The following is a 26,097-nucleotide window of genomic DNA, read 5'->3' as shown; positions in this document are numbered from 1 at the left end:
ATGGTGATGGAATCATAGGTTCAGTTTAAAAAAAAAAAGACCATAGTAGAAATAGAGCAAGGAATATTAGAGTGTAGCATAGGACCTAGACTTGACTCTTCTCCCTGCTTTACTGCCAGCCCCATTTCTGATCACCAGTCAAGTCTTGTTTGATTCTGCACCTCCATTTCTTGTAGCTTCCCTCTTTTCTGTAATCACTTAGCTCTCATCTTGGTTCAGGCTCTCAGCCCTTGCCTGGGCCATTGCAACAGGCTCTTAATTCACCTCTCTGCCTTTATGTTCTCTTTTGCATTTCATACTTCACAGTTGCCAAAATAGCGTAAGGGAGTAGGTCTGACTGTATCACTCCCCAGGTCACCTTCAGTGGCTCCCTGTTGAGTCTAAGATAAAATAAAAACTCTGTTGCTTATTGTTTAAAGCTCTTCACATCCTAATTCCTACCTCTCCATCCTTATATGCAGTATTCACTTTTATACACTGTGTTCTAATCACACTAGATAAAGCATTGCTCCCCACATTCAACATGCCATCACCTGACAGCCTTGACCCCCATAGCTGGAAAGTACCATTTCTTCTCAGGATGCTTACCTCAGCTCAGATGCCACTTCTCTACCTGCACTCTTCTTTTCTTCCCCCATGTAGTTCTCTGCCTCCTGAAATGATTCTGTATTTTGTAGGCTGTAATAAACTCACTGAGGGCAGAGATAGTTCAGTGTTTTCCCATTGGATCCCCAGTGCCTTGCACATAGTAAATGTGTTGAGTGTGAGTATCCTTGAGTAGCCAGGACTTTCTTGGGTACCTAGAAATCACCAGAAATGTTTTGTAGAGATTTTTTTGTTTTTATGTCACACTTATTTCTGAATATAATCTACCTTCCTCCCATACCCAGTAAACTTACTTTGTAACAAAGATCAAAAAAAGACAAAGAAAAAGCAGAGTTTGACAAAATCAGCCAACACATCAGCTGAATAAAGAGGTTGGACTTGGTTACCAGACTCTCATATCTATATCTGTGATCTGACATTATATGAAATATTCCCCTGCATTATTCCCTCAAAACTTCTCTGGTGCTACTCTTGATCATCTTATGGATTTTTAAAAAGCTAATTTTGGGAGAAAAGTTGGCCAGTTGTACTGTCTTCAAAGTAAAAATCTATTTTCATTACAAGTTTTGAAATATGAAAGGTGATTACAGACTTCATTACCAGGGCTTGGAAAATACCACTGCCATATCATCTTTATCAAATTTTTGGCAAGCTGCCCTTTCTTTGGACCAAAGTCTTTCCTCCAAATCTATTCATGTTAATAAAGGAGCCCTTGGGGATAACTGTTGAATAGGAACTTTTTTCTTCCTCCATTGGTCCCACAGGTGCCTTACAGACATCACCTATGACCTTTTTCTTTCTCTCAGGAAAAAGTTGCAGAATAGTCAGGCAGAAAGGGTCTGGAACCATTAGGAAAATGTAGTTATGACAGTCATGGACTGACAATTCCTTGCAACTGATTTTCTCCAGTTATGAATTTTAAATAAATCCGGAATGGGTTTTGTTCTGCTTTGTTTTTCTGAGAATATTCTTGGCTTTGGAATTTCTTTTTCTACCCCTACTCCCACAGAATTGGAATGGTTAACTCCCGTTCTCTTCCAATGATTTTACCACAGCACTTTTTAGTACCTTCATTATTTATATTCAGTCATCTCATTCATTAGACTGGAATACTTGAGTGCAGAGACCAAATGTTATTTGTCTGTGTCCTACAGTAGTAGATATTTAATGTATTTTGAATGAGTGAAACATTGATTCAAACCCGAGTTATGAGGATAAAATCTGAGTGAGTTTTTGCCTGTGTGGTGTTCTGATAATACAGAATTAGTAAATCATGTGTCCAGAAAAATTGAAGTACATCTAAGAAAGTTAGTCATAAATAATCCATTAAAAGTCTTCTCATTCATGGAACTGAACTAAGTACAGGCTCTGGGGATTTTTATGTCTAGAGTTGATAATACCTCCCTTTAATGGAATTTGTAATCCAAAAGGGAGACAGCAAATAGCACTAAGAAGTGAATTAATATGCACAAGAGCACTTCACTTCCCAAAAGGGCATGCACATGATAGGTACAATTCTGCTGCCTCGTCCCTGGTTCTAGAAGACTCTGGAAGGTGCTACAAAGTCAGTGACGGTCTCTACTTCTTGTCTAGATCTCCTAGCTAAGAGTAAGACATCTTTTGTCACCAATAGGTTGACTGTCAGGTGAGAAATATTTTTGACCACAACAATATATGAAAACGGGCATGTGAACAGTGGTGGTGGTGGAAGGAGGATGTACCTGCACAGTACAGACCTAGGGCATTTTGCCTCCATCATACTTTGGCTGCTATCCCATTCTGTCTTGTGGCGTACATATTTGCATAGATATTGTAGACTTCGTTTTAGATTTTAAGCTCCTTGAGGAAAGACCCATTTTCATCTTTGTATCCTTAGCTTTGGGTACAGGAGTACATGTAAATACAAGTTAATTGAATCGATTTGAAATTTGAGATACCGAAGTGTTCAGAGAGGTGAAGAAGTAATCCAGTATAAAGTATTGCTTTTGAATTGAGAAAAATACTTCTGTGAAGGCACATATTAAGCAAAATCCAAAGTAAATCAGATTGTTTTGTTTGTTATGTGAGATAAAAAGGGCATTGCTGAAGTTCTCTTTTTGAGATTCTAAGCTGCAAAAGACCACTAAAGCTCCTGAGACCATGGAGGGGGTGGCAGAGAAGGGAAAGGAAGTTATGTGCTAAGTGCTTTACAAATATTGTCTCATTTGATCCTCATATCAACCTTGTTAGGGAGATACTGTCACTGTTATCCCCATTTTACAGATGAGAAAGCTGAGGCAAACACGGTAAGCGACTTGCCCGGGGTCACACAGCTAATAAGTGTCTGAGGCTGAATTTTAACTCTGGTTTTCTTCACTCTGGGTCCAGGTACTTTATACAGTAGTTATTATTAAACGTCTCCTCATGCATGCTCATACCACTAGTTAATGGTAGTAATGTACTGCTGAAAAGAAGTTTTCAGCTCCAATCTAATCTCATCATTTTACAGATGAGTAAATTGAGGCCCAGAGAAGTACAAATGACTTCTCTGTTTTAGTGGTGACCTTGGTTTAAAGGTTCCACCACGTTCTGCCAGTAGCTTTCACATGCATACATACAGTTTGGGCTGGGTATGTTGGCACCCCTCAATATCCCCATTTTAAAAGTATATTTAAACAATTTAATTTTTCAGCTAATAAGCATTTTCTTTCCTTTCCTTCCCCTCCTCACTAAAAAAAACCTAAACTCTTGTAAAAAACATACTTCATCAGGTAAAACAAATTCCTACATTGGCCATGTAAAAATACAATACAAATTCAACACAAACTATTTTGAGAGACTTGGCACTCTGGTCAACACAAGCGTCAACCACAATTTCAGAACACTCATGATGAAGCATCTTACCTGCCGCCTTTAGATAGAGAGGTGAGGGACTCAGCACAAATTGAGATAAGTTTTTGGTTATGACCAATGCCAAAATTTGTTGTGCTTGTCCAGACATGTTTGTAACAAGGGTTTTGTTTTTTTTCTTTTCTCAAGGGGGTGTGAGGGAGAGAAGGTGGATCTTCATTTGAAAATAAAATAACATTTAATTTTTTTTAAAAGTATTTCTTCATTCTGTATCTTGAATTCATCACATCTGTTAGGAGCATTTTTCATCTTCAGCCTTCTGATACCATGATAGTGCATTGCATGGATCAGAATGCTTTCTAAGTTGTTTGTCTTTATGGTGTTGTTATCATATAAATTGTTCTCTTGGTTCTGCTTGCTTCCTGTGACCAGTTCACCTAGTCCTCCCAGATTACTCTGAAACCATGCCTTTCATCATTTTCTCATGGCACAATGATATCCCATTTCATTTATATAACATACTGTGTTCAGTCCTTACCCGAATTGATCCTCTCCTGCCCTTAGTTTTCAATTCTTTGCAACTATAAAAAGAGCTGCTATGAATATTTTTGTGCATATGGCTCTTTTGCCTTATTCTTTTATCTCTTTGGAACATTGGCCTAGTAGTGGTACAGCTGGGCCAGAGGACATACACAATTAATAACTTTTTGGTCATAGTTCGAAATTGCTTTCCAGAATGGCTGCATCAGTTCACAGTGCTATTAGCAGTGCATTAATGTGTCTGCTTTCCTGTAGCCCATCCGGAATTTGTCATTTTCTGTTTTTGTCATCTTTGATAATCTGAGGGGTATGAGATAGAACCTTAGGGTGGTCTTAATTTGAATTTCTCTTAATTATTAGTGATTTGGAACATTTTTTTCATATAGTTATTGATGGCTTGCATTTCTCATTTCTTCTTTGGAAAACTGCTTGTTCATATCCTTTGACTTTATCAATTGGGGAATGACATTTAGTCTTAAAATTTGAATCCCCTCCACACATCTTAGAAATGAGACCTTTAGGGGCAGCTAGGTGGTGCAGCGAGTAGAGCACTGGCCCTGGAGTCAGGAGGACCTAAGTTCAAATCCAGCCTCAAACACTTGACACATTTACTTGCTGTGTGACCTTGGGCAAGTCACTTAACCCCAATTGCCCTGCAAAAATAAAAAATTAAAAAAAAAATAAAGAAATGAGACCTTTATCAAGGAAACTTGCTACAAAGATTTTTTTTCCCTCCATTTACCTGCTTCCCTTCTAATTTTAGCACCATTCAGCCTACACTCCCTTTTTTTTTAACATAATTTTATTTTTTTAATTGACTAAACACCACCTTCTCCCCTCCCAATTAAAAAAAAAAGAAGCACAACGCTTTCAACAAATATGCATAGTTGAGTAAAACAATTTCTCACTTTGGCTATGACCAAAAAACTTATGTTTGAGGCCTCTGGAATTATAATTAGTTGTTTTGATCAGTTTGGAACTCCTTTGTAAAGAAGAGAGTTATGAGAGAAGTGTTCTCAGCACCAGTGCTCTGGCTGTAATAGTCTGCCTCTGCTCCCCTCTTCTTTTTCTCTTGCACAGAGGGCAGTCACAGGTTTTTTCCTTTTAAACTCTACTTTGGGTCCTTCACTCCATGGTTGGAATTCATTTTGCATAAAGCAATTCTTTTGCTTACTCCGAAACAAGTTAAGTGACTTGTCCAGTATATCCAAGACTGGTTTTGATCTCAGGTCTTCCTCATTCCAAGCCTGATGTTCTGTCCACTGGGCCGCCTAAGTCCCTTTCTAAAGGCCTTTTGTTTTATTAGACTCCGCAATGACCCTTGATGATGTTAAGGCTCTGAGGAGACATCTCTGTTCTGTTGATGGGTACCCACTTTATTTCCAGTTGTTTGTAACCACTGAAGGTGCTACCATAAAATATTTTCTATATATGTAGTCTTTCCTTCTATCTTTGACCTCTTTGGGGGTGGGTCAAAAGGTATCGAACTCAGTTTTCCTGACTGAAGTGCTCTTTGTACTTTATCTTGCTGATAAGCAGCTCTAGAGGTTATAGTTTGGTGTCTTTATCTAAAACTTCAGCACTGTTATAAGGAACAGATGATTTATTTTGAAATTTAAAAGTTTATATTTTGTAAGGTTTTGTTAAGTTCCATTGAAGTGTAAGTATTGATAGTCCAGTGACTTTGGGGGCCAGGGGTAGGGGAGGAAGCCCTTGGCCTCTGTGACCTTGAGTTTCCTTTTCTGTAAACTGAAGACATTGGATTTGATGGCTTTTGAGGGCCCTTCTAGCTCTGAATCTATGATCTTATTGCCATGATTTTATGATTATGGTAGAATAATTTTACCTTGATTTTTGAATCAAACCTGTTCTCCTTTTTTATACCTTGTTTTCATCCTCCTTTACAAAATTTAAATATTTAAAGCTACAATTGGAGAAATAGTTTGAACTGATATTGGATAGAATTCAGAACTTAGCTTTTGCAGTATCTCTTCAGTTTTGTATATTGTTAAAATCGTTTCTTTCAATAGTTGCTCCATCTGCTTCGTTGTGGTGGTATATGTTCCACTATGGTATTGAACTTGAAACATCTGTCTTCACCCTTTGGGTTGTAGCATCATGCCCTCTAGAGAGAAAACCTTTATTCTACTGGGTGTCCCTAAAGTCTGGACACACAGGACATCTCATTAGCCGTTTCACCGAAGACTCTGTGTTGTTCAGCAACTTCTTTTTCTGGGGTATGCTAAAGGAGAAGGTGTACTCAATAAAAATCACAGATGCAACACACCTGATTGAATGCATAAAGAGTGAATGTGCCAAAATTGATGGCAGTGTGGAGTTACTGCATCGAGTTCACGTGAATCTTGCAAAGCGCATCAACCTTTGCATCACAAATGATGGAAATCATATTGGAGATATTATTTGTTTATATTCCAATTAAATAAAATGTTGTTGAAAACTTCATTCATGAACATTTCTTGAAAATATGCATCTTTGCCTATGTGTCTAGACTTTAGGAGCACCCTGTATTGCTCCTTAAGTAGGGATCAAGAGGTTAAAGATAGTTTTGTCCTTCATCCTTGGTAAATTTAAGAGTGCTCTCTGTGAGTATAGCAGCCATTAGTTTCTGACATAAGAAAATGAAGTTATTAAGATAGTGTATTTAAAATGCTTTAATATAGTCTTGTCCCTCCAAATGAAATCAATAAACCTTTATTAGGCACCTGCTATGTGTTGGGCACTATGCTAAGTGTTGTGGATACAAAAAGATGCTAAAGATAGCCCTGACCCTCAAGGAGCTCACAATCTAATGGGGGAGACAAGATGCAAATTGATATATTTACAGGATGATTAGGAAATAATTAAAAGAGGGAAAGCACTAGAATTTAGAGGGCTTCCTGTAGAAGGTAAGATTTTAGTTGGAACTTAAAGGAAGCTAGGAAGGTCAGTAGTTAGAGCAGAGGAGGGTAGAGGGTTCCAGGCATGGGGGACAGCTAGAGAAAATGCCTGGAGCCAAGAGATGGAGTGTCTTGTTTGTAGAACAGCCAAGAGGCCAGTGTCACTGGATCAAAGAGTACATGTTGACTGGAAAGGTAGGAGGGGGCTAGGTAAAGAAGATCTTTGAATGCCAAACTGAGCATTTTGTATTTGTTCCTGGAGGCAAACGGAGCCACTGGATTTTATTGAGAGAGCAGTCATATAATTGGACCTGCATTTTAGGAAAATCACTTTGTAGTGTCCGAATGAAGGATGGATTGGAGTGGGGAGAGATTCTGAGGCAGGCAGACCCACCAGCAGTCTGTTGCAATAATCTAGGCATAAGGCGATAAAGGCCTGTACCAGAATGGTGGTAATGTCAGAGGAGAAAGGGCTGTTGTAAAAGTAAAAATGACTGGCCTTGGCAGCTGCTTGATTATTGGGGGAGTGGGGTGAGGAATGAGAGAGAGTGAGGAATCAAGATGACTCCTAGGTTAAGAACTTGAGGGACTGGGAGGATGGGGTTGCCCTTTACAGTAATTGGGAAGGGGGAGAGGTTTAGAGGAAAAGATAATGAGTTCTGTTTAGGACATACTGAGTTTCAAATGTCTACTGGACATCGAGTTTGAGATGTCTGAAAGGCAGTGATTGTAGGTGAGCAGAAAAATTGGGGCAGGATAGGTAGTTTTGAGAATTGTCAGTGTTGGCTGTGACCAGGGTATGTCTTTAAAGTAAGCATAAGTAAAGCAGCACATGAAAAGCAAAAAATTGACCTTTAAAAAGATAAACTGATAAAACTGTTTTTTCAGTCTCAGTGCCACTAGAGGGCTCCCTTTGATTTCTAATAAATAATTCGTTAAGGACAGTAAAATGATAAGGTATTTGAAATTTTCAGGAGCAGAAACTTGAGATGTTTTAGGTTTTACAAAGAACTATCTTATAGATAGCAAAGGAAATCCTGAAAATGGCCAGAGGTAGGCAGTTGGGTGCAGTGGATAGAGTGCAGGCTTGGAGTCAGGAAAATCTGAATTCAAATTTGGCTTTAGACATTTACTAGCTTCGTGACCCCAGGCAAGTCACTTAACCTTGTTTGCCTCGATTTCTTTTATTTTTTTTTTTTTGGTTGCAAGGGAGAAGGCAGGGCAATTGGGGTCAAGTGAGACTTGCCCAGCGTCACATAGCTACTAAGTATGTCACGTGTCTGAGGCCGTATTTGAACTCAGGTCCTCCTAATTCGAGGGCCAGTGCTCTACTCACTGCACTACCTAGCTGCTCCACCTCAGTTTCTTCATCTGTAAAATGAGCTGGAGAAGGAAATGGCAAATCACTCCAGTATCTTTGCCAAGAAAATCCCAAAATGTAGTAACAAAGAGTCTTGACAGGATTGAAACAAGGGTGGTAGAAATCATTGAGATTAATCAGTTGAAGAGGTTGGAGATGTTTAGCCTGGACAACAGAACACTAAGAAAGGGCCATGATAATTGTCTTCAAATAGTTCGAGGACTTTCATGTGGAAGAGGAAATAAGTAGTTGGAAATTGTGAAAGGCAGATTTAGATTTAATGTAAGGAGAAAAACTTCCCAACTACTAGAGCTGCCCAAAAGTACAGTGGGCTACCTTAGGAAGTATTGGGCTCCCCCTTCATTAGAAACCTTAAAAGCAAAGGCTTGATGATCATAAATGTTGTAGGGAGAATTTTTGAAAAGGTATGGGTTAACTAGATATCCTTTCCAGTTTGTGAGGTTTAATGACTGAGTTTTATCCTGTACTTGTATAATATTGGGCAGTGAATACAGGGGATCAGAATATGCTTCACTCTGAGCTAGCATTTACTTGGTAGTATTGAGCAAATTGCCAAAAGAAATTTATTGACAGCTGGGTGTCCCAGTGGATAGAGTGCTAGCCCGGAGTCACGAAGATCTGAGTTCAAATTTGGCCTCAGACACTCGCTAACTGTGTGATCACGGTCCAGTGACTTAACCTCAATTTGCTCAGTTTCTGCATCTCTAAAATGAGGATAATAGCACCTACCTCCCAGGATTCTGAGGAACAAATGAGATCAGAATTGTGACGTGCTTAGCACAGTTCCTGGACCATAGTAAGTGCTACATAATTGTTCATTGTTATTACCTATTTGCTTTCTTGGTGGTCTCATTAACACCCGTGGGTTGTTATTATTTTTATACAGATACATTTCAGCTCTCTCTATCCAGCCCTGAGCTCTCTAGTCCCATATCAACAAACTGCCTGTTAGACATTTCCAGCTGCATAGCCTGTTGTTCAGTTTTGGTGACATTTCCCCGTGAAGTCTTGTGTGCATAAATTGGATTTTACCTTGCTCTTGGAGTCAGGAAGACCTGAGTTTGAAGCCTGTCTTCTACAATTACTAGCTGGGTTGTTGTTATTGCTTCACTTGTATCTGACTGTTCGTGACCCCATGGACCAGTACCGTACACGAAGGTTTCTTAGAAATTGAAAGTGGTTTGCTGCTTCCTTCTCCAGTGGATTAAGGAAGACAGAGGTGAAGTGACTTGTCCAGGGTCACACAGCTAATACTTTTCTGCGGCTGGATATGATCTCAGGTTTTCAGCATGGCCATCACACACACATACACACACACACACACACACCCTCTCCCACTCCTCTTGATAACTTTGCTGTTTCTATTGAGGGCACTTGGCATTCATCCATTTGCTATACCTAGGTTTACAACCTTTGCATCATTCTTGACTCTTCTCTCCCTCACTCTACCTATCATTCGGTTACCAAATCTTGATTCTATTGATTCATTGGTCTTGAGAACACCCCTCACATCCATCCCTTACTCTACTCTTCACTCTTGTCACTACCACCTTAGTTAGACCCTTAACACCACTCACCTGCCCTATTTCAGTAGCCTCCTAAGTGGTCTCAATCCAACCTCAACCTTACTGCCAAAGCGATGCTCCTAAAGCTCCACTGACTCCCTATTTCCTTTACTATAAAATGTGAACGCTTCTATTTAGCACTTCAAGCCTTTTACAATTTGCTTGGAACCTAGCTTTCCAGGCATGTTACACCTTCCTTTTTCTCTTTGTGCATTCCACATTCCAGACAAACTGGCTGCTTTCTTGTTCTTCCTCGAACACAGTATTCCATCTCATTTTTTCGCCTTTGCAAAGGCTGTCTTCTGACCACCACCCCCCCCTCCCACCCCCCCCACCCCCATATACCTTGAATGTACTTCTTTTTCACAAGGCAGCTTAGTGGGATAGAGTGCATAGGCCTGGTGTTAGGAAGACCTGAATTCAAATCTGGCCTTAGACACTTACCAGCTGTGTGACTTTGGGTAAGTCTCTTCCAACTATAAAATGGGGAATACGATCGCATCTACCTCCTGGGGTAGTTGTAAAGATCAGATGAGAAAATATTTGTAAAGTGCTTAACACTGTGCCTGGCACATAGTAAACATGAATATACCTTTCCTGCCCTGTCCTTGCCCCTCTCTTATCATCTCCAACTTCTTTCAAAGTTCTGCTCAAGCGCTACCTTTAAATGGGACTTTTCCTGATTTCTTCCCACTTCCAGCTGCCCCTCCCCTCCAGTTACTTTTATTTGCTTTGCATATATTTTGTATCTACTTACAGGTGTCCGTGGGATTTTTGTCCCTATTCTAGAACATAAGCCTCTTGAGGACAAAGGAATGTTTCATTGTGGTCTTCATGTCCCCAGTACCTTGCATAGTGCTTGGCTCATAGTAGATGCTTAAGAAATGCTGGTTGATTGATTATGTGGTACTGTATGGAGTCCAGGGAGTAAGATTTCATGTATTTAATGCATTTAATTCCTGAAACAGAATGTACCATCCTCTGTGGGCATTTGTGGGTTGGATCTGCTATATGGTGGCAGCTACTTCAGGTTCTAGGGCTAACCTTGTGAGTCTGCTAATAAGAGCTAGTATTTATATAGAGAGCACTTTAAGATTTTATAAAATTATTTACAAATATCTTATTTGATCCTCACAACAACCCTGTGAGGTGTAGGTGCTATCGTTATGATCCCCATTTTACAAATGAGGAAACTGAGGCAGACAGAAGTGACTTGCTTAGTGTCACATGGCTAGTATTTGAGGTTAGATTTGAACTCAGGTCTTTCTGACTCCAGGCCCAGTGCTCTATCCATTGCCTCTCTACTAACACTGTAGATCATATGCACCAACTGATATGTTTGTTTGTTAACATTAAGCCATTAGACACAATTAACTCTTAACAAAGGCCCTTGTTGTGCTGGCATAGTAAGAGCAGTAACTACACAATATTTTCTGTCAACATGGAGCTTATGCATTTACAAATACACATGGTATCCTGGGGAGAGTTGGCTCAGGTAGTGGTATGCTGTAGTATTTAGATTACCCAAGCTTCTCCTGAATTTTCTGCTTCTTCCTGCTGGACTACCTTTTTGTGTATCTCACATATAATTATCCCTCCAGTGTGAGGGTGTGCTGGGGTAGGATATGTGATGGCTTACCTTCAGGAAGGCCAGGGATTATAGCATCTGCTTCTAGGCCCAATTCTAGAAAGATAAGAACTTGAGGAGGTAGAGAATTAGATCCAGCTCTGTTTCTTCACGAAGTCCTCATTTTTGATATTTTGTCATAGCAGAAGTGGTTGAGCTCCAGTTATTATATTATTCCTTTTTTTGTTTTGTTTTTAATGCTTAGCCATGTTTGTGGAGAAGTTAAAATAAGTGTCTAAAATAAGATTTTTGAGTTATTTGTGAATTTCAGTTATCTGTTTGAACTTTCCCTTTTATGGTAACAGGTATCATTGAATATATTAAAAGTATTTTGAATTTATTTGATAATGGCTTATTTTTGATAACAGCTTATTTTTCCATGTGTTTTCTTTTAGTTGGTCGTATTATGTTTCAGCTCTTCTCAGACATATGTCCAAAGACATGCAAAAATTTCCTTTGCTTATGTTCAGGTAAGTGAAGTATTAAGTATTTTCTAGGGAAAACTTACCTTGATTACAACTGTCTCTTGATTGACAAAATGGATATTTTCCAGAAAAAGTAGAACGAAATGAATTTTGTAAATCACTATATTTGATTCCTCTGAAAATACTGGGGAACCATTATTTTGGAAATAACAAAAAGAGTTGTAAGACTGCTGCCCTCTTATATGGTAAACTCTTCTAATGCAGTTTTTAAAAGTATGATTCAGAAAATAGAATTCACTTATTATAGTTTATTTAAGAAATTCAGTTCTAGTTTATGACAAAATTCAGCTTTCCAAATCTAGAGTTGTTAATGAAGACTGTTATTGCCTATTATTATTATTATTATTATTATTGACCTGTATAGATCTATACGTAAAATATGTATTGTGTGTATACAAAAATACTAACAAATACTTCTCTGTAGACTTACTTTTGTATAAATCACAAATAGTATTAATTTATCTGTGTAAAAATCTTGAATCACTTACGTTTCTAATGCAAGTCCCAATCACATCCTTCCTTTATTATTGTAATGGAATTCAGGTTGGTTTTTCTCTCTCTGATTTCCTCCATTCTGCATCTTACTGCCAAATTAATCTTCCTAAAATACAATTTTTTAAAAAGTCATATCATTGTCCTTTTTGGGAATCTGTGATAGCTTACTGTTGCTTACCACCTTAAATAGAAACTCTTGCATAGCTTTCAGTGCCATTTATGATTTGCCCATCCTCATTCCCACTGTTCTCTAACCGGATTCCTCTGTTTCAGCCAGAAACACCCACTCACGATCCCCTTCCTGTCTTTGTGCATGCTATAACCTATATTCATCCTCAATAATAATAACAACTCATTTTTCTAGCCCTTAAAGACTTATAAGATACTTTCCTCACAACAACCACATGAGGGAGGGAATGCAAAAATATCATGCCTTACAGATGAAAGAAACTGAGGTTTAGAGATATTAGATGACTTGCCTCTAGTCACTCAAGCTAGGTAGGGGCAAAACTAGGAATCAAACCCATCTTCTTACCCCAAACCTAGTACTCTTCCTGTAAGAACCAACTCAAATCTTAATCTTCTCTATTTTAGTCCACATCTATAATTTCTTCCTTTGAACGCCTATATTATAGTCCTGTTTATCAAGATTTAATTATATATATTCTTTAGTTTTGTTTTTTCCTTTGTACCTCTCTTATCTCTAAAAAAGAATGGTAGCTAATTGAGAGTTGGGGCCAGACTTTTGCTTGGACTCCCCGTCGTATTCAGTCTAGTTCTGGGAACATAGAAAGTCCTCCTCGGTAAATTATTAATTCTTTAAAATTATATATTTTTATATACACACACATATATATGTACACACACGTGTGTGTTTGTGTATGTATATATTTGTAGCAGTAACCTTTTTTTTCAGGTGAAAAAGGTCTTGGGAAAACAACTGGAAAGAAGTTATGTTACAAAGGGTCTACATTCCATCGTGTGGTTAAAAACTTTATGATTCAGGGTGGGGACTTCAGTGAAGGTAAAGGTGAACATTATGCTTATAACACTCCATCTGTTTAGATTCTAGAATATTTCATCATTTATTTGCCTAAATTACAACTTACAATAGTGCTAGATACATAGTGCTCAATGATTGTTGAATTCCTTTTCTGATTTTTACATCTTAAAATATTTTCCTCTTTTTTTTTCATGAAATTGATTTTTAGTAATATAATTACTTTAAAGTACGAAAGACTTAAAGCTGCAACTTTTGTTGTTCCACAGACCTGTTAATTTATTATACTACTCATAATATTCATAAGCAATTATTTACTTCTTGAAGTGCCATTAAAAAATTTCTGGTGCAGACTCCTTGAACTATTGTCATGAACCTCCAAAGGGTTTGTGAACCACTAAATGGGAACCACTGTTTAGTCCAAGACTCTCATTTTACAGGTAAATACACTAAGATTTGAGGAGGGTAAGAGGCTTGCTCAGGGCCACACAGATAGTGAGTAGCAGAGTTTGGATTTAGATTCAGGTCTTCTGACTCCAGTGATTTTTGAATTCTTACTGGATACTGATATTTTGATGCATTCTTGAAATAACTGGGCTTTTGTTGAAATAATATTTTTTGTGGCAGGATTTAGTATCTATTTGGACATTAGGGTTAAAAGAGTCTTGCTTCGTGGCATTAAGTCCTGAGTTTTTAAAAGATTTTGGAGCAATGGGGTTTTTATGATGGTATAGAAGTTTTTGGAAGTGCTTTCCAGCAACATAGGAACTATAAGACTAATTCCTTGAAAATAATTGCATATATTAAATTTAGCATTTATAATTTCCAGGATTGCTTAGTATAATCCATATTTTACAGGTAATGGAAAAGGAGGAGAATCAATTTATGGTGGCTATTTTAAAGGTAAGGCCTAATATTTTATGGTTTTTGTTTCAATTCTGGGATAAGGAAAGTTTGAATCCTAGACTTTTAATGAAAAGTTTAATAGTTCATCTTTTGCATGAAACTAACTTTGCATGAAAATACTTTTATCTGCATGAATTTTGGGGTAAACTTACTGTAATATTTAACTTTTAATTGACAAGATTAATTAAGGCTAACTTATTGGTTAAACATGACTTTCAGCATGGAGGTTAGGCAACTTTATTCATGAAAACTCCTATCTTCCTGCCTAAAACTGTCAACATATTCTTTTGTTTATAGAGAATGTGGTCTTTTGCAAAATGAAAAGGTAAGAGAACGAAGCTCAGTAACACAAATTCAAACTCTTTTCCTTTGCACCCTTCCTAATAAATTTATGGACAGCCTGGGGCAGTTGATGGCTGGATTTCTAGATTGCTTGAAGGTGTGGAGAATTCTATATATGATTTCATACCTACATTTGTCTGGATTTCTTTTCTTTTCATGGTTGTCAATTACTTGTCAGAAAAAAATCTAGAGATTCTTTTCAATACAAGCAACAAATTTGTTTTAAAATGTGGTATTCCCTTCCTTCCCAAAGGTTTGTATGTTTTATTTTGTGTTACTAAAAAGATATGATTATAGCTATATAGTGTTAGCATAAAACTTTAAAAAAGTAACTTTACATTTTGCCTCTTTCCAAAAATGCCCCAGAAAAGAGATTTGCAAGGATTAATAGTGGGGGTCTAGTTTTAGGTCTCAAAACTATGAGAACTACAGTGTTATAATAGCCTTGTACATTTCTTTTGAAAAATTGGATTATTACTCTTTTCAGAAGCCTGTTCATAAGGTAATTATTTTAAAAGTACTCTATGTTTCTGTTGAATGAATTTTTATGACCAAATGTTTGTTTTGAAGAAGGATGCTTCTATGAGTGTTTTAAGGAGACATGAAGAAAAGTACAGAATAGTTGTCTTTTGTTAGAACATCTAAGTACTCACCAGATTCTTTCTCAGTGCCCTTTAGGATTGCAGTAGCTAATTTCATTAATGTGGTTCTGTTTGGCTGTGCCAGTCTGAAGTTGTAATGCTATAGACTCTTAAAGTAGCCTTAGATTTCATTTCATTGCTTTCCATGGCAAATGCTTGTGTCTTTTAAAGTTGATCCTATTTTCAGTTTAAATATATCTTTTCACTTATGTTGCCCTGGTTTTGTTGACAGCTTTTGTAGTCCTTTTGAGTAGAAAGAACCCTTATCTTCACTCCAAATTTAGATGTGTCCCTTCCACTTAATTTATTTTATCTTTATGTAATATAATTTATATTTAGGAGTTCAATAAATAAATGTGCAAATATGTATATTTTTCAACTATAACTATTTCAACTATTTTTCTACTACTTAAGTATCTTAAGCAAGGGTATTTGGAACTGTTGAGGAAAATAGAATTTTGCAATAGCATAGCTTCATAGCTTTTATTTATTGGCTTTCCATAACAGTTGATAGGCATATTATCATCCTTGTGAGCAGGTTCTGTTTTTTTTTTTTTTTAAGACTTCTAAGGTTGTTTCTTTAAAATGTTAAAAAATATATATATATATAGGGTTTTTTTCCCCTCAAGGCTTTAATAAGTAAATTTTGGGGGCCTATCTTTTATTGTTTGAACTTTTGCTACTTCATTAGACTTAATTTTCTTTTTTTAAGTATTCAGTCGAGTATCTATACTGACCAGAAGAAGAATTTCATCCTTAACTTTCCATATATTACTATAAAAATCACATTTTAAAGTTGACTTATAACTGGAGACTGACTAACCTGTTCTTTCTTCAAACAGATGAAAACTTTGTTCTCAAACATGACAGAGCGTTCCTTTTGTCAATGGCAAATCGAGGGAAACATACCAATGGTTCCCAGTTTTTCATGTGAGTAGGCATATTTCAGAGTTGAGCTTTTCTAAAACAGAGAAGCGCTGTTCATGAGAAAGATGGTATTGCTAAACCAATTTTGTTAGAATTTCATCAGTTTAGTTTTTATGAAATCATTTACCTGCCTACCCATTTTGAATGTTACAGTAATTGTAATGTCTAGCTGGAATGGTTTCAGCATTCAGCATTTGTCCTGGATTTGAAGAATGGAGCTTATAGAGATGTAACTTGAAGCTTGTTATTTCTTCAAAGCATTTTAAGTCATTTTTTCAAAAGAAATTGGCTTTGACTTTTAGGTACTCTAATGTCTAAGTAAATTGCGGGGCTCAGTTTACAGCCACCAAATTAAAATACATATAAACGTATATCAGTTAAAATAGTGTTTTGAAATTGCTCATGGAAGAGGACCAAATGTGCCACGAGGCAAAGCATGCAGTAAGTTTGAGTAAATTGTTGTGTATTTTTGTTTTGAAATGTGACTTTTGTTTTTGTTTTAATGAAGCTCTTTGAGTTAGTCTCAGAGGTGCCATTATTTTCTGTTTCTTGAATAAATATAACTGTTTGCTTAAAAAGCACTTCAAAAGTATTCAAACTCAATGTGTTACATTTGCATAATTATTTGAATTGGTCCAGTACAGCTGCTCTTTCCTTTTTAACAATTGACCCAGTTTACAACTATCCACTCTCATTATAGTATTCAGGAAACTTCAAATCACTAGGCCAAAAACCAAACCTAACAAAAGCTTTTACACACAAAAAAGAACTAACTCATCTCTTTCTTTGGTTGTTCTCAACATTTTCTATTTTATTTTTGCTCAGAAAAGTACCCAAACTGATTTTAGTCACTGTTATTTAGAGTGAATGTAAAAGAGAATCGTATAACCTAAGGTTTGGTGTGTTTTATTGGCAGTAAACCTCAGTGTTAGGGTATACATGGACTGGAAAAATGTATTCCCAATGGCTTAGTCTTAAAAGTTTTCTTTGCCATCTTTTTTGAGTGGATGAGAATGAATGGCGCTTCCCTGTCATAAAGGATTAAATTGTTCATTACAAATCTTACATTTTACTTTTGCCTGAAAAAAAGATTTCCCACATGATCTAAAAAAAAAGTTCAGATAAGAGACATTTTTAGGTCTATGCCTAAATAATGTTGTAAAAAATGGAAAGCTAATAAAACACAAAATGGAAGTCATTTCAGCTTTGTGCCAGTAGTTGGGAGGTTAGTTTAGAAAGGTACACTAAAAACAATGGCTTGTGCATTATTTATTTTGGGAATACATCAAATGGTTTCTTTTGACTCTTCTTAAGGTTCAGAGTAAGGTAATCCAAAATAATTTAGCTGAAAAACCAATCCTAGTTGTTTGGAATCATTTTAATGTAATAATTTTGATGGAGGTCAAGATTTCCATTTTTATGCTTATCTGAACTCTGAACATGAAAAACTGATTCATCAGTCAAGAAGCTACCATCTGAGGGCTCTAAAGTTTCTTTTAGATTTCCTTTTTCACATGTTAGTAAATTTTAAACTTTGATTTTAAAATGGCAGTCACTTTTCTTCATATTTAGATTAGGTTGTTTTTAAAAACTCAAATTTTAAATTTATTAATTCCAACATAAAATCAATAATCTAATAAGAGATTACCCCTTTTAAAAAGTCATACTTTTTTATTGTAATACACCTAGTGTTTGTGTCTTTTGAAGAATGTTTAGGTAGAAAAGTAACTGTCTGAAATAAAAACTATTCCATGTTTTCATCTATCTTAATTTCCTTTGGAATATTGTTGGGTATGAACCACAAACACAGAAGTCAACTTTGTGGGTATAAATCTACAAATTCAGAAGGATATATTCATATACAACACCCATAAACTTATAAGCCTCATATCTCAACAAATTAGGATTAAGAAGAAATTTTAAAGTTCAAAGACAGCCTGACTTGTATGTGATACCTGTCTAATAACCAAACCAGTAACATTTCAAAGCTACATATATAGGCATTTATAGAAAAGTGTGTGTGTGTGTGTGTGTGTGTGTGTGTGTGTGTGTGTACATAGGTATTGAATAGTTAACCACAGTCGGCACTAAAATTAAATCAAAAGTTAAAAAGGTTGAGATAAAAAAGTAACTATTTTGGGTTTATTATTTTTGTTCTTAAAAGATGCCTAGAGTGAAAGGGAGTCATAAAAGTCATTGAGCCAAATCGCATAGCAGCTTTCCCCACCATATCCTTAACTGGTCTATCTGTCTGCTACTTTCATATAAACTGAAACCATTCTCTTCGGTTTTAAAGAAACAATAAAAGCAATGTTCACAATTCCTACAGTAAAATACTTTCCCTTAATTCTGAAAGATGTTCTACTAGTGAAAATCTGAAAGGGTAAATAGAAATGGAGAATAGTGCCCATAAAAGGAGAGTATATATTGAACATTTCTAATTTGTGGTTAGTCTTTTGAACCTCAAATCCATTGAAAAGTTTAGGAAACACAGACATGCTGTAGTTAATAAACTTGGAGTAATAGAGATTTCCAGAGGGCTTTTAGAACCACCCTGGTACTCCCATGTGTCATGTTATTGTTTCATGGACTTCCTTAAACACCTTCGCTTCATCCTTCTCTATCTTATTCTTTCTTAGTGATAACTTCTTTTTCCAGAGATTCTACAGGGTGTTCCTAAAGTCTGGACACATAGGCAAAAATGCATATTTTCAAGAAATGAAATGAATGAAAATTTCAACATTTTATTTAAGTGGAATATTAACAAACAACATCTTCAATATGATTTCCATCATTTGTGATGCAAAGGTTGATGCGCTTTACAAGTTTCATGTGAACTTGATGCAGTAACTCCACATTGCCATCAATTTTTCTGTGTCCAGACTTTAGGGATACCCTGTAGAAGTTGAGAGGGAAAAGAAAGGCTAACCACTTTCCAAAGAAATGTAATAAGATGAAATTGGATTGGGACAAAAGAAAAGTCTGACAAGTAGATTCAGAATGGGGGATCTTGGCTAACCAGAATGTCTTCTGAAAAATGATTTTAGGAGTTTTAGTGTCAACAAGTTAACAGACATTTATTTAAATGTTTGCCATGTACAAAGCACTGTGCTAAGCACAAGTAGGAAGTCCCGTGCTCAAAGACATTACATTCTAGTGGGGGAAAACAACATATAAGGAAGCTTGAAAGTATGGCGTGGGGTAGAGGTGAAGGTACCCATCAGAGAGGCATGACAGAGAAAGTCCGGAAATTAGGAATGAAGACATGACTGGCCTGAGTATCTTCCTTAAAAATGGATATTCTGGGAGGGATCAGCCAGTCAGAGGGAGAAGCTACAAGGGTGGAGGGTATTTAAAGTGTGTGGAGTCCAAGGCTACAGTGAGTTTGCAGAGTGAAGAGGTTTTTCGGGCATTGTAGAAAAAGTCTGGGGAAGTCAGGAGTGCAGCCTAGAGAGGAAAGTATGCCTCAGACTCAATATTGGTCATAGCAGCAATGTGCCAGCCAGGCAGAAAAGCTTATGCAATCTTAGGCCACATTTTGAGATCAATAGTGCCCAGGCCTAGGGAGGTGCCTTGGTCAAACCACATTTGGGGTCTTACATACGTATGTTCAGTTTGAATACTACATCTTAGGATGTTGGGGTGATAAAATGGAAAGTGTCCAGGAGAAATCCACCAGGATGGATTAGGGTTTTGAGATCATGCTCATCTTAGGATTTGTTGAAGGCCTTGGGGACATCTGAGGAGACGATAGCTGTGTTCAAAGGTGTGGAAACCTGTCATGAGAAAGCGTGATTAGCTTTGTTTTACTTAGCCTCAGAGATAAAATTAGGAGCTGTGGGTAGAAGTTTCAGAGGGGCAAATTCCAACTGGGCATGAGGAAAAATTTCCTAACAGCCAAAAGCAAATTGGAGCCTTGGGAATTGTGGGTTCCCTTTAGTAGAAAGAGGTCTTTAAAAAGACTTGAAAAGCTCTTGTTAGCTGTGTTAAAAGGGAGAAGGAGGTGATCACTTATAGGTTGGACTAGATGACTGTGACCTTGGAGGGCCAACCTTGAGGTTCTGTGATATGTTTTGTAAGGTTCCAGTAGGATCTTAAGATGTCCTTGCAAGGCAGTGTCTTGTGTGTGTGAGCCCTTTTTACATTGGTGTGCCCCTCAGGGAGCTTGAAAGTCTGTAAAGTGTGATGTGGCATTATAAATAGATGCCTGTCTTTATGTAAGATGTTCTGTATGCTTTTGTTATTTTCTTCCCTATTTTCCCAATATACATTAAATATTAGGTAGAAATTCATGGAAGATTACTCTCCCTGGTGTTAGGTTCCTTAAAATAACTATAGTTATTTAATCCTAGTTTTGTGAATTTTTTTTTTTTGCCAAGAATCCTACAAGGGACTAATAAAATACTATTACCTGAGGAAATATAGATTCTTAACAGAGCATTATAAAGAGGCTTAATGTAAGTGGTGTTACCAATGTATTAATATTAACATTAATGCCCAGAATCCTAAGTGAAAACTTGGGAAATTGCTAGATTTCAAGGCATGTGCTGCAGTTCAGTGGCTTGTGATTGTTAAGTTGGGTAGGAATGTTGGCTCTTTTCAGTTTGTCTTTTTTTAGGGAAAGATCTAAATGAAACCATAATATAAAAATCATAGAATCTTAGAATATTTGTGCTAGAATTGACCTTAGAAGTTATCTAGTGAAATCCCTTCATTTTATAGAGGAAGACACTCAAGGAGCTAAAAATAGCTGGAGAAAAACAAGTTGTTTATGGGAAATTTACACTGGAATATATTGATAGGCGACAGTCCAAATGTTCCATGTGCAAAAAACTAGACTTTTGTTGTCCATTCACCAAGCCAGTGGATTTATTTTAATTAAATATGAGGACTTTATGGGAGTACAGGAAAATGAAAGGGATGCTAGTGGGAAAACTTCTCATGCTATGTCTTTAGTTATTAGTGTTTACAGTCTTTCAGGACCCTTCAGTTTGGCTCTCAGATTTTCATTATCTTTTTGTAAAATGGTCTGTTCATCAGTAGCTCAGAGAAGAAGGTTTATGTGAATAACTTTATACAAGTTAATTGATTCAGTATGTTTTCTAAGTTTTTCGTCTCATGGGAGTCTCTGCAGTCTAGGGCAAAAACAGGAGATAGAGTCTCTCTCTCTCTCTTTCCCTCTCTCACTCTCATGCAGGTCAGTTTTTAACATTTATTAAATTTAAGGATTCAGTTTTTATGATTTAGATAGGCTCTTCATAATACTTGTAATTTGCACTATTGCAAAGGAAACTTGGAATTTATATAAATGAAGATTATTAGTAATTCCTTCCTCAATACCTCATAAAAGTTCTTAGAATAGTACTTTCTTGTATTGCAAATTTCTTCCTGAGACCTTAGTATGTTGCAACTTTTTTTTTTTAACCTTAACTGCAGGAACTGTAGAAAGCAGTTTTTACTCAGGTATTTAAGATTTTTTTCTAAAAAGTTTTTTGTTATAGGACATTAATATAATATATGGAGAGTTGATTTTTAGTGCAAGTGGAAATTTTTATTTGACTCTAAAGAAAATTTGTCATTTATTTTTTTAAAAAATCGATAACATTGTGAAAAATAATTGAAAACCACTAAAATAAGGGTTCTAGAATATGTTCTAGATAATTTTAAAATTGAATTTTGCTTGCTTGTTTTCCCTGGCTGAGTATTATAGAGAGTATGAGGCACCTTTTTGTAGCTTTTCACAGTCTGTTGATACTTTTAATATCAAAACACTTGAGAATTGAATAAAAGTACTTTTTCCTGCAATTCCTGAATTTGTGAAAAGAGAAGACTAAAGTTTTTAAACAGCACATAAAATTGTAGTGTTAGTCCTTGCAACACCTTTTAATGTCACTTCTCAATATTGGCGTTTATTTCCATAAACAAAAGTTATGACCCATTTACTTGTTTAGTTGTAATTCCAGTTGACCACAGCTAATGTTGCTTAGGGTTTCTGTGGCCTCATGTTAGCAATATTTTTTCAGTACCTTATTCGAAGAACTTTGGTCCTAATGGAATTTGGTGTGCATTATTTTAAAAACTAGAAGCAAGTTAGAGAAGGCTCTTCTACATTTGGGGCAAAAAACTCCCACCAAAACCAACAACTATTTTTTTGTACCCAGTAACAGTAGATGATTCTTAGAGTGTCTGTAACTGACCTTTTGCATAAGCATTATTGTCTAAAAACTTGGGGATTTCTGAAATCAGTTTACGGTGACTTTAGGGGAAATAGAATAATGGAAAATCTAGCACTTTTAAAGGTAAGTTTAGACTGGCTTTTAAATTATTTCCTTAATTGTTACTATATATTTTCTTTGAGAAACCTAAAATCACAAAATCTCAAATTTCTGGCAAGTACAGATTTTTCATTGTTCAGCAGACTTGCAGTTTCCATACAAAAACATGTGTATTTATTTCAAGAGTTCTAATGTGCTTTGTTGGCAGGAACTAATTTATGTATAAATGCCTTTGTAAGTAAATTAGAAACAGTTTATTAAATGGTTCAAGATCATTGTGTGCCAAGTCCCTTGCCAGAGTTTTTCCACTGTTACAATTTTTGAAGTAATTCTTTCAAAATAAGATAGCTTGTTTGTTCACACGAACATGCAGAAATAGCTCTGTTTAGCTTTTCAATACTATTAAATTGGTCAGCTGGCTAGTACATAAGTGTAGCTTGTTTTTCCACTGACCAAAAGAAATACTTTGCGTTATATACTTTCCAAAGGATTTGAAAATTATTTCCACCTTTGTTGGACTACTTAACTTTCTTGCTGATAGGAGCCAGAAATAGAACCAGAAAATTAAATTGAGGTGGCAGGGGTTCCCCCCACTCTGGAATGTTTCTCATCTATCTTCACTCTTTTAATCCAATGAGAGTAGATGGCCTTGAGCTCCAAATGGGCTTTGATTGGTTTGTTTCCAGGATTAAACAACTGCACAGTCCTGCCTGTTTGTGGTGACATTCATTCTTTCGTTGATTCCTGGTCATGGGCCAATGTGATGTGGGACTTCAAAATTGCTGAGTTTTATAAGCATTGAACACTGCTTATTCACCAGATGAAGTGCATTAGTAAAAATTCCTTTCTGATCTGAATATTTCCTTTGAACAATCTAACACAAATTTTCCGTTGAAATTTTGGCTTTAGAGTGCTAGCATGGTAGTAAACTGCTCTCTGGCTTTTGGATTTTATTTATTTATTTTTTTAGCTTTGTATTGACAATATTGTACCCTTATTTTTAAGAAAGATACCAATTGTCTCAGCCAATTTCTGGGATTTGGGAAAAGGAGTGTTTACAGAGTTTCATAAATAGGGTTTGTTGATACTGTTATCTTTGCAGTATTAAGGCTCTGAGCAGACTCCCACTTCAATTAGTGCTTCAGAAAAACTTAATCTAGCTTTTACAGATAGCTTATGTGTGAAAGAAAATTTAGAGCCCTCCATTTTAAAAGCTTTCTTGCTTTTCATAAACTTGAAAATAATTAATTTCAAATTTGTATTGATATTAAAACATAGATTCAGTCTTGTCTTAAAATGTATTACAATTTATTTCTTGCCATTTTTGTGTAAAATTTACAGAAACAGTGTTACACCGTGCGCTCCAAAGGTAATGTCTCATTACTCTAAGGCTCTCTCCTTTCTTTCTCTGTCTTTGCCTTTATCTTTTTGATCATATTGTTATGTGCATTGAATCCTGTGTTAGTATGTTGAGTCCTTTTAATAGTAATAAAAAAATCCTCTCGCTTGATCAGAAAATGAACTTTGGCCACAGTACCTTTCAGACAATCACTAGCTGGTTAATCTAATAAAAAGAAAAGTGGGATTTCAGTGGCTTGTTTCCACTAAGCTCTTATAAATGAAAAAAAAAATGACTGTAATGAGTTTATTAAATTGCTTTAGTGCAGAGAGATCTTTTACATAAAGCCAGTAACCCATGTCTGATGAACTTGGGAAATTGGGAATAATATGTACGGAGGTGTTTTGATCTTTGGTAAATGCTTTTTATAATTGTTACTCTGTATACGTGTGTATGTACTTAGAATAGATGAGTTCCTTAATCAGTTTTGACTTCTTAAATTGTTAATTTTTTAAGCTGTGATTTTGAAACTTGAATGTAATTAGTTGGATAAAAGTTCTTTGCCCATTTTAGCTTTGAAAATATCACCTGATTTTTTTGTTTTAGCCGATTTGGCTTGTTTCCTCAGCCATTCATCCAGATTTTGTGCTGAAGCCCAAAGAGGAAATGCAGAAAATGTTGACTGGGCATTAAAAATCTGTGTCACATCAATTTTCTTGACTGTTGCTAGTTAGACTTGTGCATGTAAATTTGAATACATTTCAATATTCTTGTTAAATAATTTAACCCCTTTAAATACAGATTTGCATTTTCATGTTCTGAAGTGCAAATGCAATTGAAATTTACCTTTTTTGTTTAAGCTTGGAAGGACAGCTAAAGGAAATTCTTTGAAAGAAATAATTGCTTTTGCTTTCAAAATAATGTTTTCCTCACCATGATAATAGCTCACATTTCTATAACATTTTAAGGTTTATCCTGTGAGGTAGGTAGTACACAGCTAGTTAGTGTAGATATCTCATTTGCTTTCACTTTCTGTCTCAATTGAATTAGAGTTAAAACTTGATTGTGTCACAGCCATTCCATATTCAATTTGGGGCGTTAAGAATTTGCTAGAGTATTGGTGTTAATTCAGAAAGCTGTGTTTCAGCGTTTCCTTCAAAAACTTTATTGCGAACCTATTTGCCATTAGATTTTAGGGTTGAGTGAGACATAAAAGAATCAAGTTTAACTTACTTTAGAACATTCTCTAATTATTTGTCCAATGTGAGATGATTTATGAAAATCATGATAGGGGAGCCGGAAGAGAGAGCTATATCTTACTTAGCCACATCATGAGAGTTCCCATGATTGTCCTTTCCCTTACATAGTGGTCCCTAACATTCACCTAGTGTTTTTAGATTCTCTTGAGTGTTCTAACATCTATCTCATGATATAACATAGTTTTCCCTAGAAATTTATTTTTCCCATTTTAAGTGCGTTTTGGTGACTTGTAATAATAGAAACATTCTTATGTTCAAAAGTGCCTATTGTCCAAAGTAGTATCTTGATGCTAGTTGCTGATCTTAGCATTTTATTGTGAATTACTAGTTCTTTGCATCACTGCTTGCCTGTATTTTAAATTTATTTTTTAACCACATTAGCTTGAGTTTCTAGTTCCCAGAGTTCCAAGCATAATTTAAGACTTGTGGTTTTGGAATGCAAAAACAGGTTCCTCTAGATCTGTTTTTTTTTTTTTAAGTTTTAAGAATTTTTCCTTAGCTATCATTTTAATTTTATTTGACCACATAGCATCTTCTGGATGACTGAACTTATTTGACTATGAGCATGATCGTCACGATTATTTTTTTTTAATTGGGGGTCTAGCAGAGAAGACAGCATTTAGAATTAGGACTTTTATCGCTGCTGTTGAAGTCATGGGTTTTCCTTTCTTTGGTTTACAAGCCTTAGAATTTCTCTAAAAAGTGAGTAAGAAAATTCACTTGGGATAAGCTAAAAAGAATACAACTTTTGTGCAGCATGGAATCCCTTGCTTTCTCCCAAATAACTGTTTCTCCTTATAAACTGAAAGGCTTATGAGGTATAATTCTGGGTCCGTTTATCTCCTGTTGTGTGGCTGAATCTCGTTGCAGCATCACTTACATAAAGTGTACAACAGGGTAAATGGCTTATGTTTAAATTATCATGACCATAATGACATACTTGCATAGAATGAGCCTGAAACACTTGCTCCAGCTGAAGCAGG

At 36.1% G+C, this 26,097-nt stretch overlaps 1 protein-coding gene across 4 annotated transcripts in view; it reads left to right on the top strand.

Moving 5' to 3' along the window:
• NKTR (natural killer cell triggering receptor) overlaps positions 1-26,097 on the top strand; it is a 58,143-nt gene that overhangs the window by 4,267 nt on the left and 27,779 nt on the right. For all 4 annotated transcript variants that reach the window (XM_036737832.1, XM_036737831.1, XM_036737829.1 and 1 more), the window contains exons 3-6: positions 11,841-11,915; positions 13,342-13,449; positions 14,284-14,328; positions 16,157-16,244. In XM_036737832.1, coding sequence (XP_036593727.1) covers positions 11,841-11,915; positions 13,342-13,449; positions 14,284-14,328; positions 16,157-16,244 — 316 coding nt within the window. The remainder of the gene's footprint in view (positions 1-11,840; positions 11,916-13,341; positions 13,450-14,283; positions 14,329-16,156; positions 16,245-26,097) is intronic.

Source organism: Trichosurus vulpecula, chromosome 9, assembly GCF_011100635.1.
Source record: "Trichosurus vulpecula isolate mTriVul1 chromosome 9, mTriVul1.pri, whole genome shotgun sequence".
Lineage (NCBI taxonomy): Eukaryota > Metazoa > Chordata > Mammalia > Diprotodontia > Phalangeridae > Trichosurus > Trichosurus vulpecula.
This window is presented reverse-complemented; position numbering and strand designations above follow the sequence as displayed.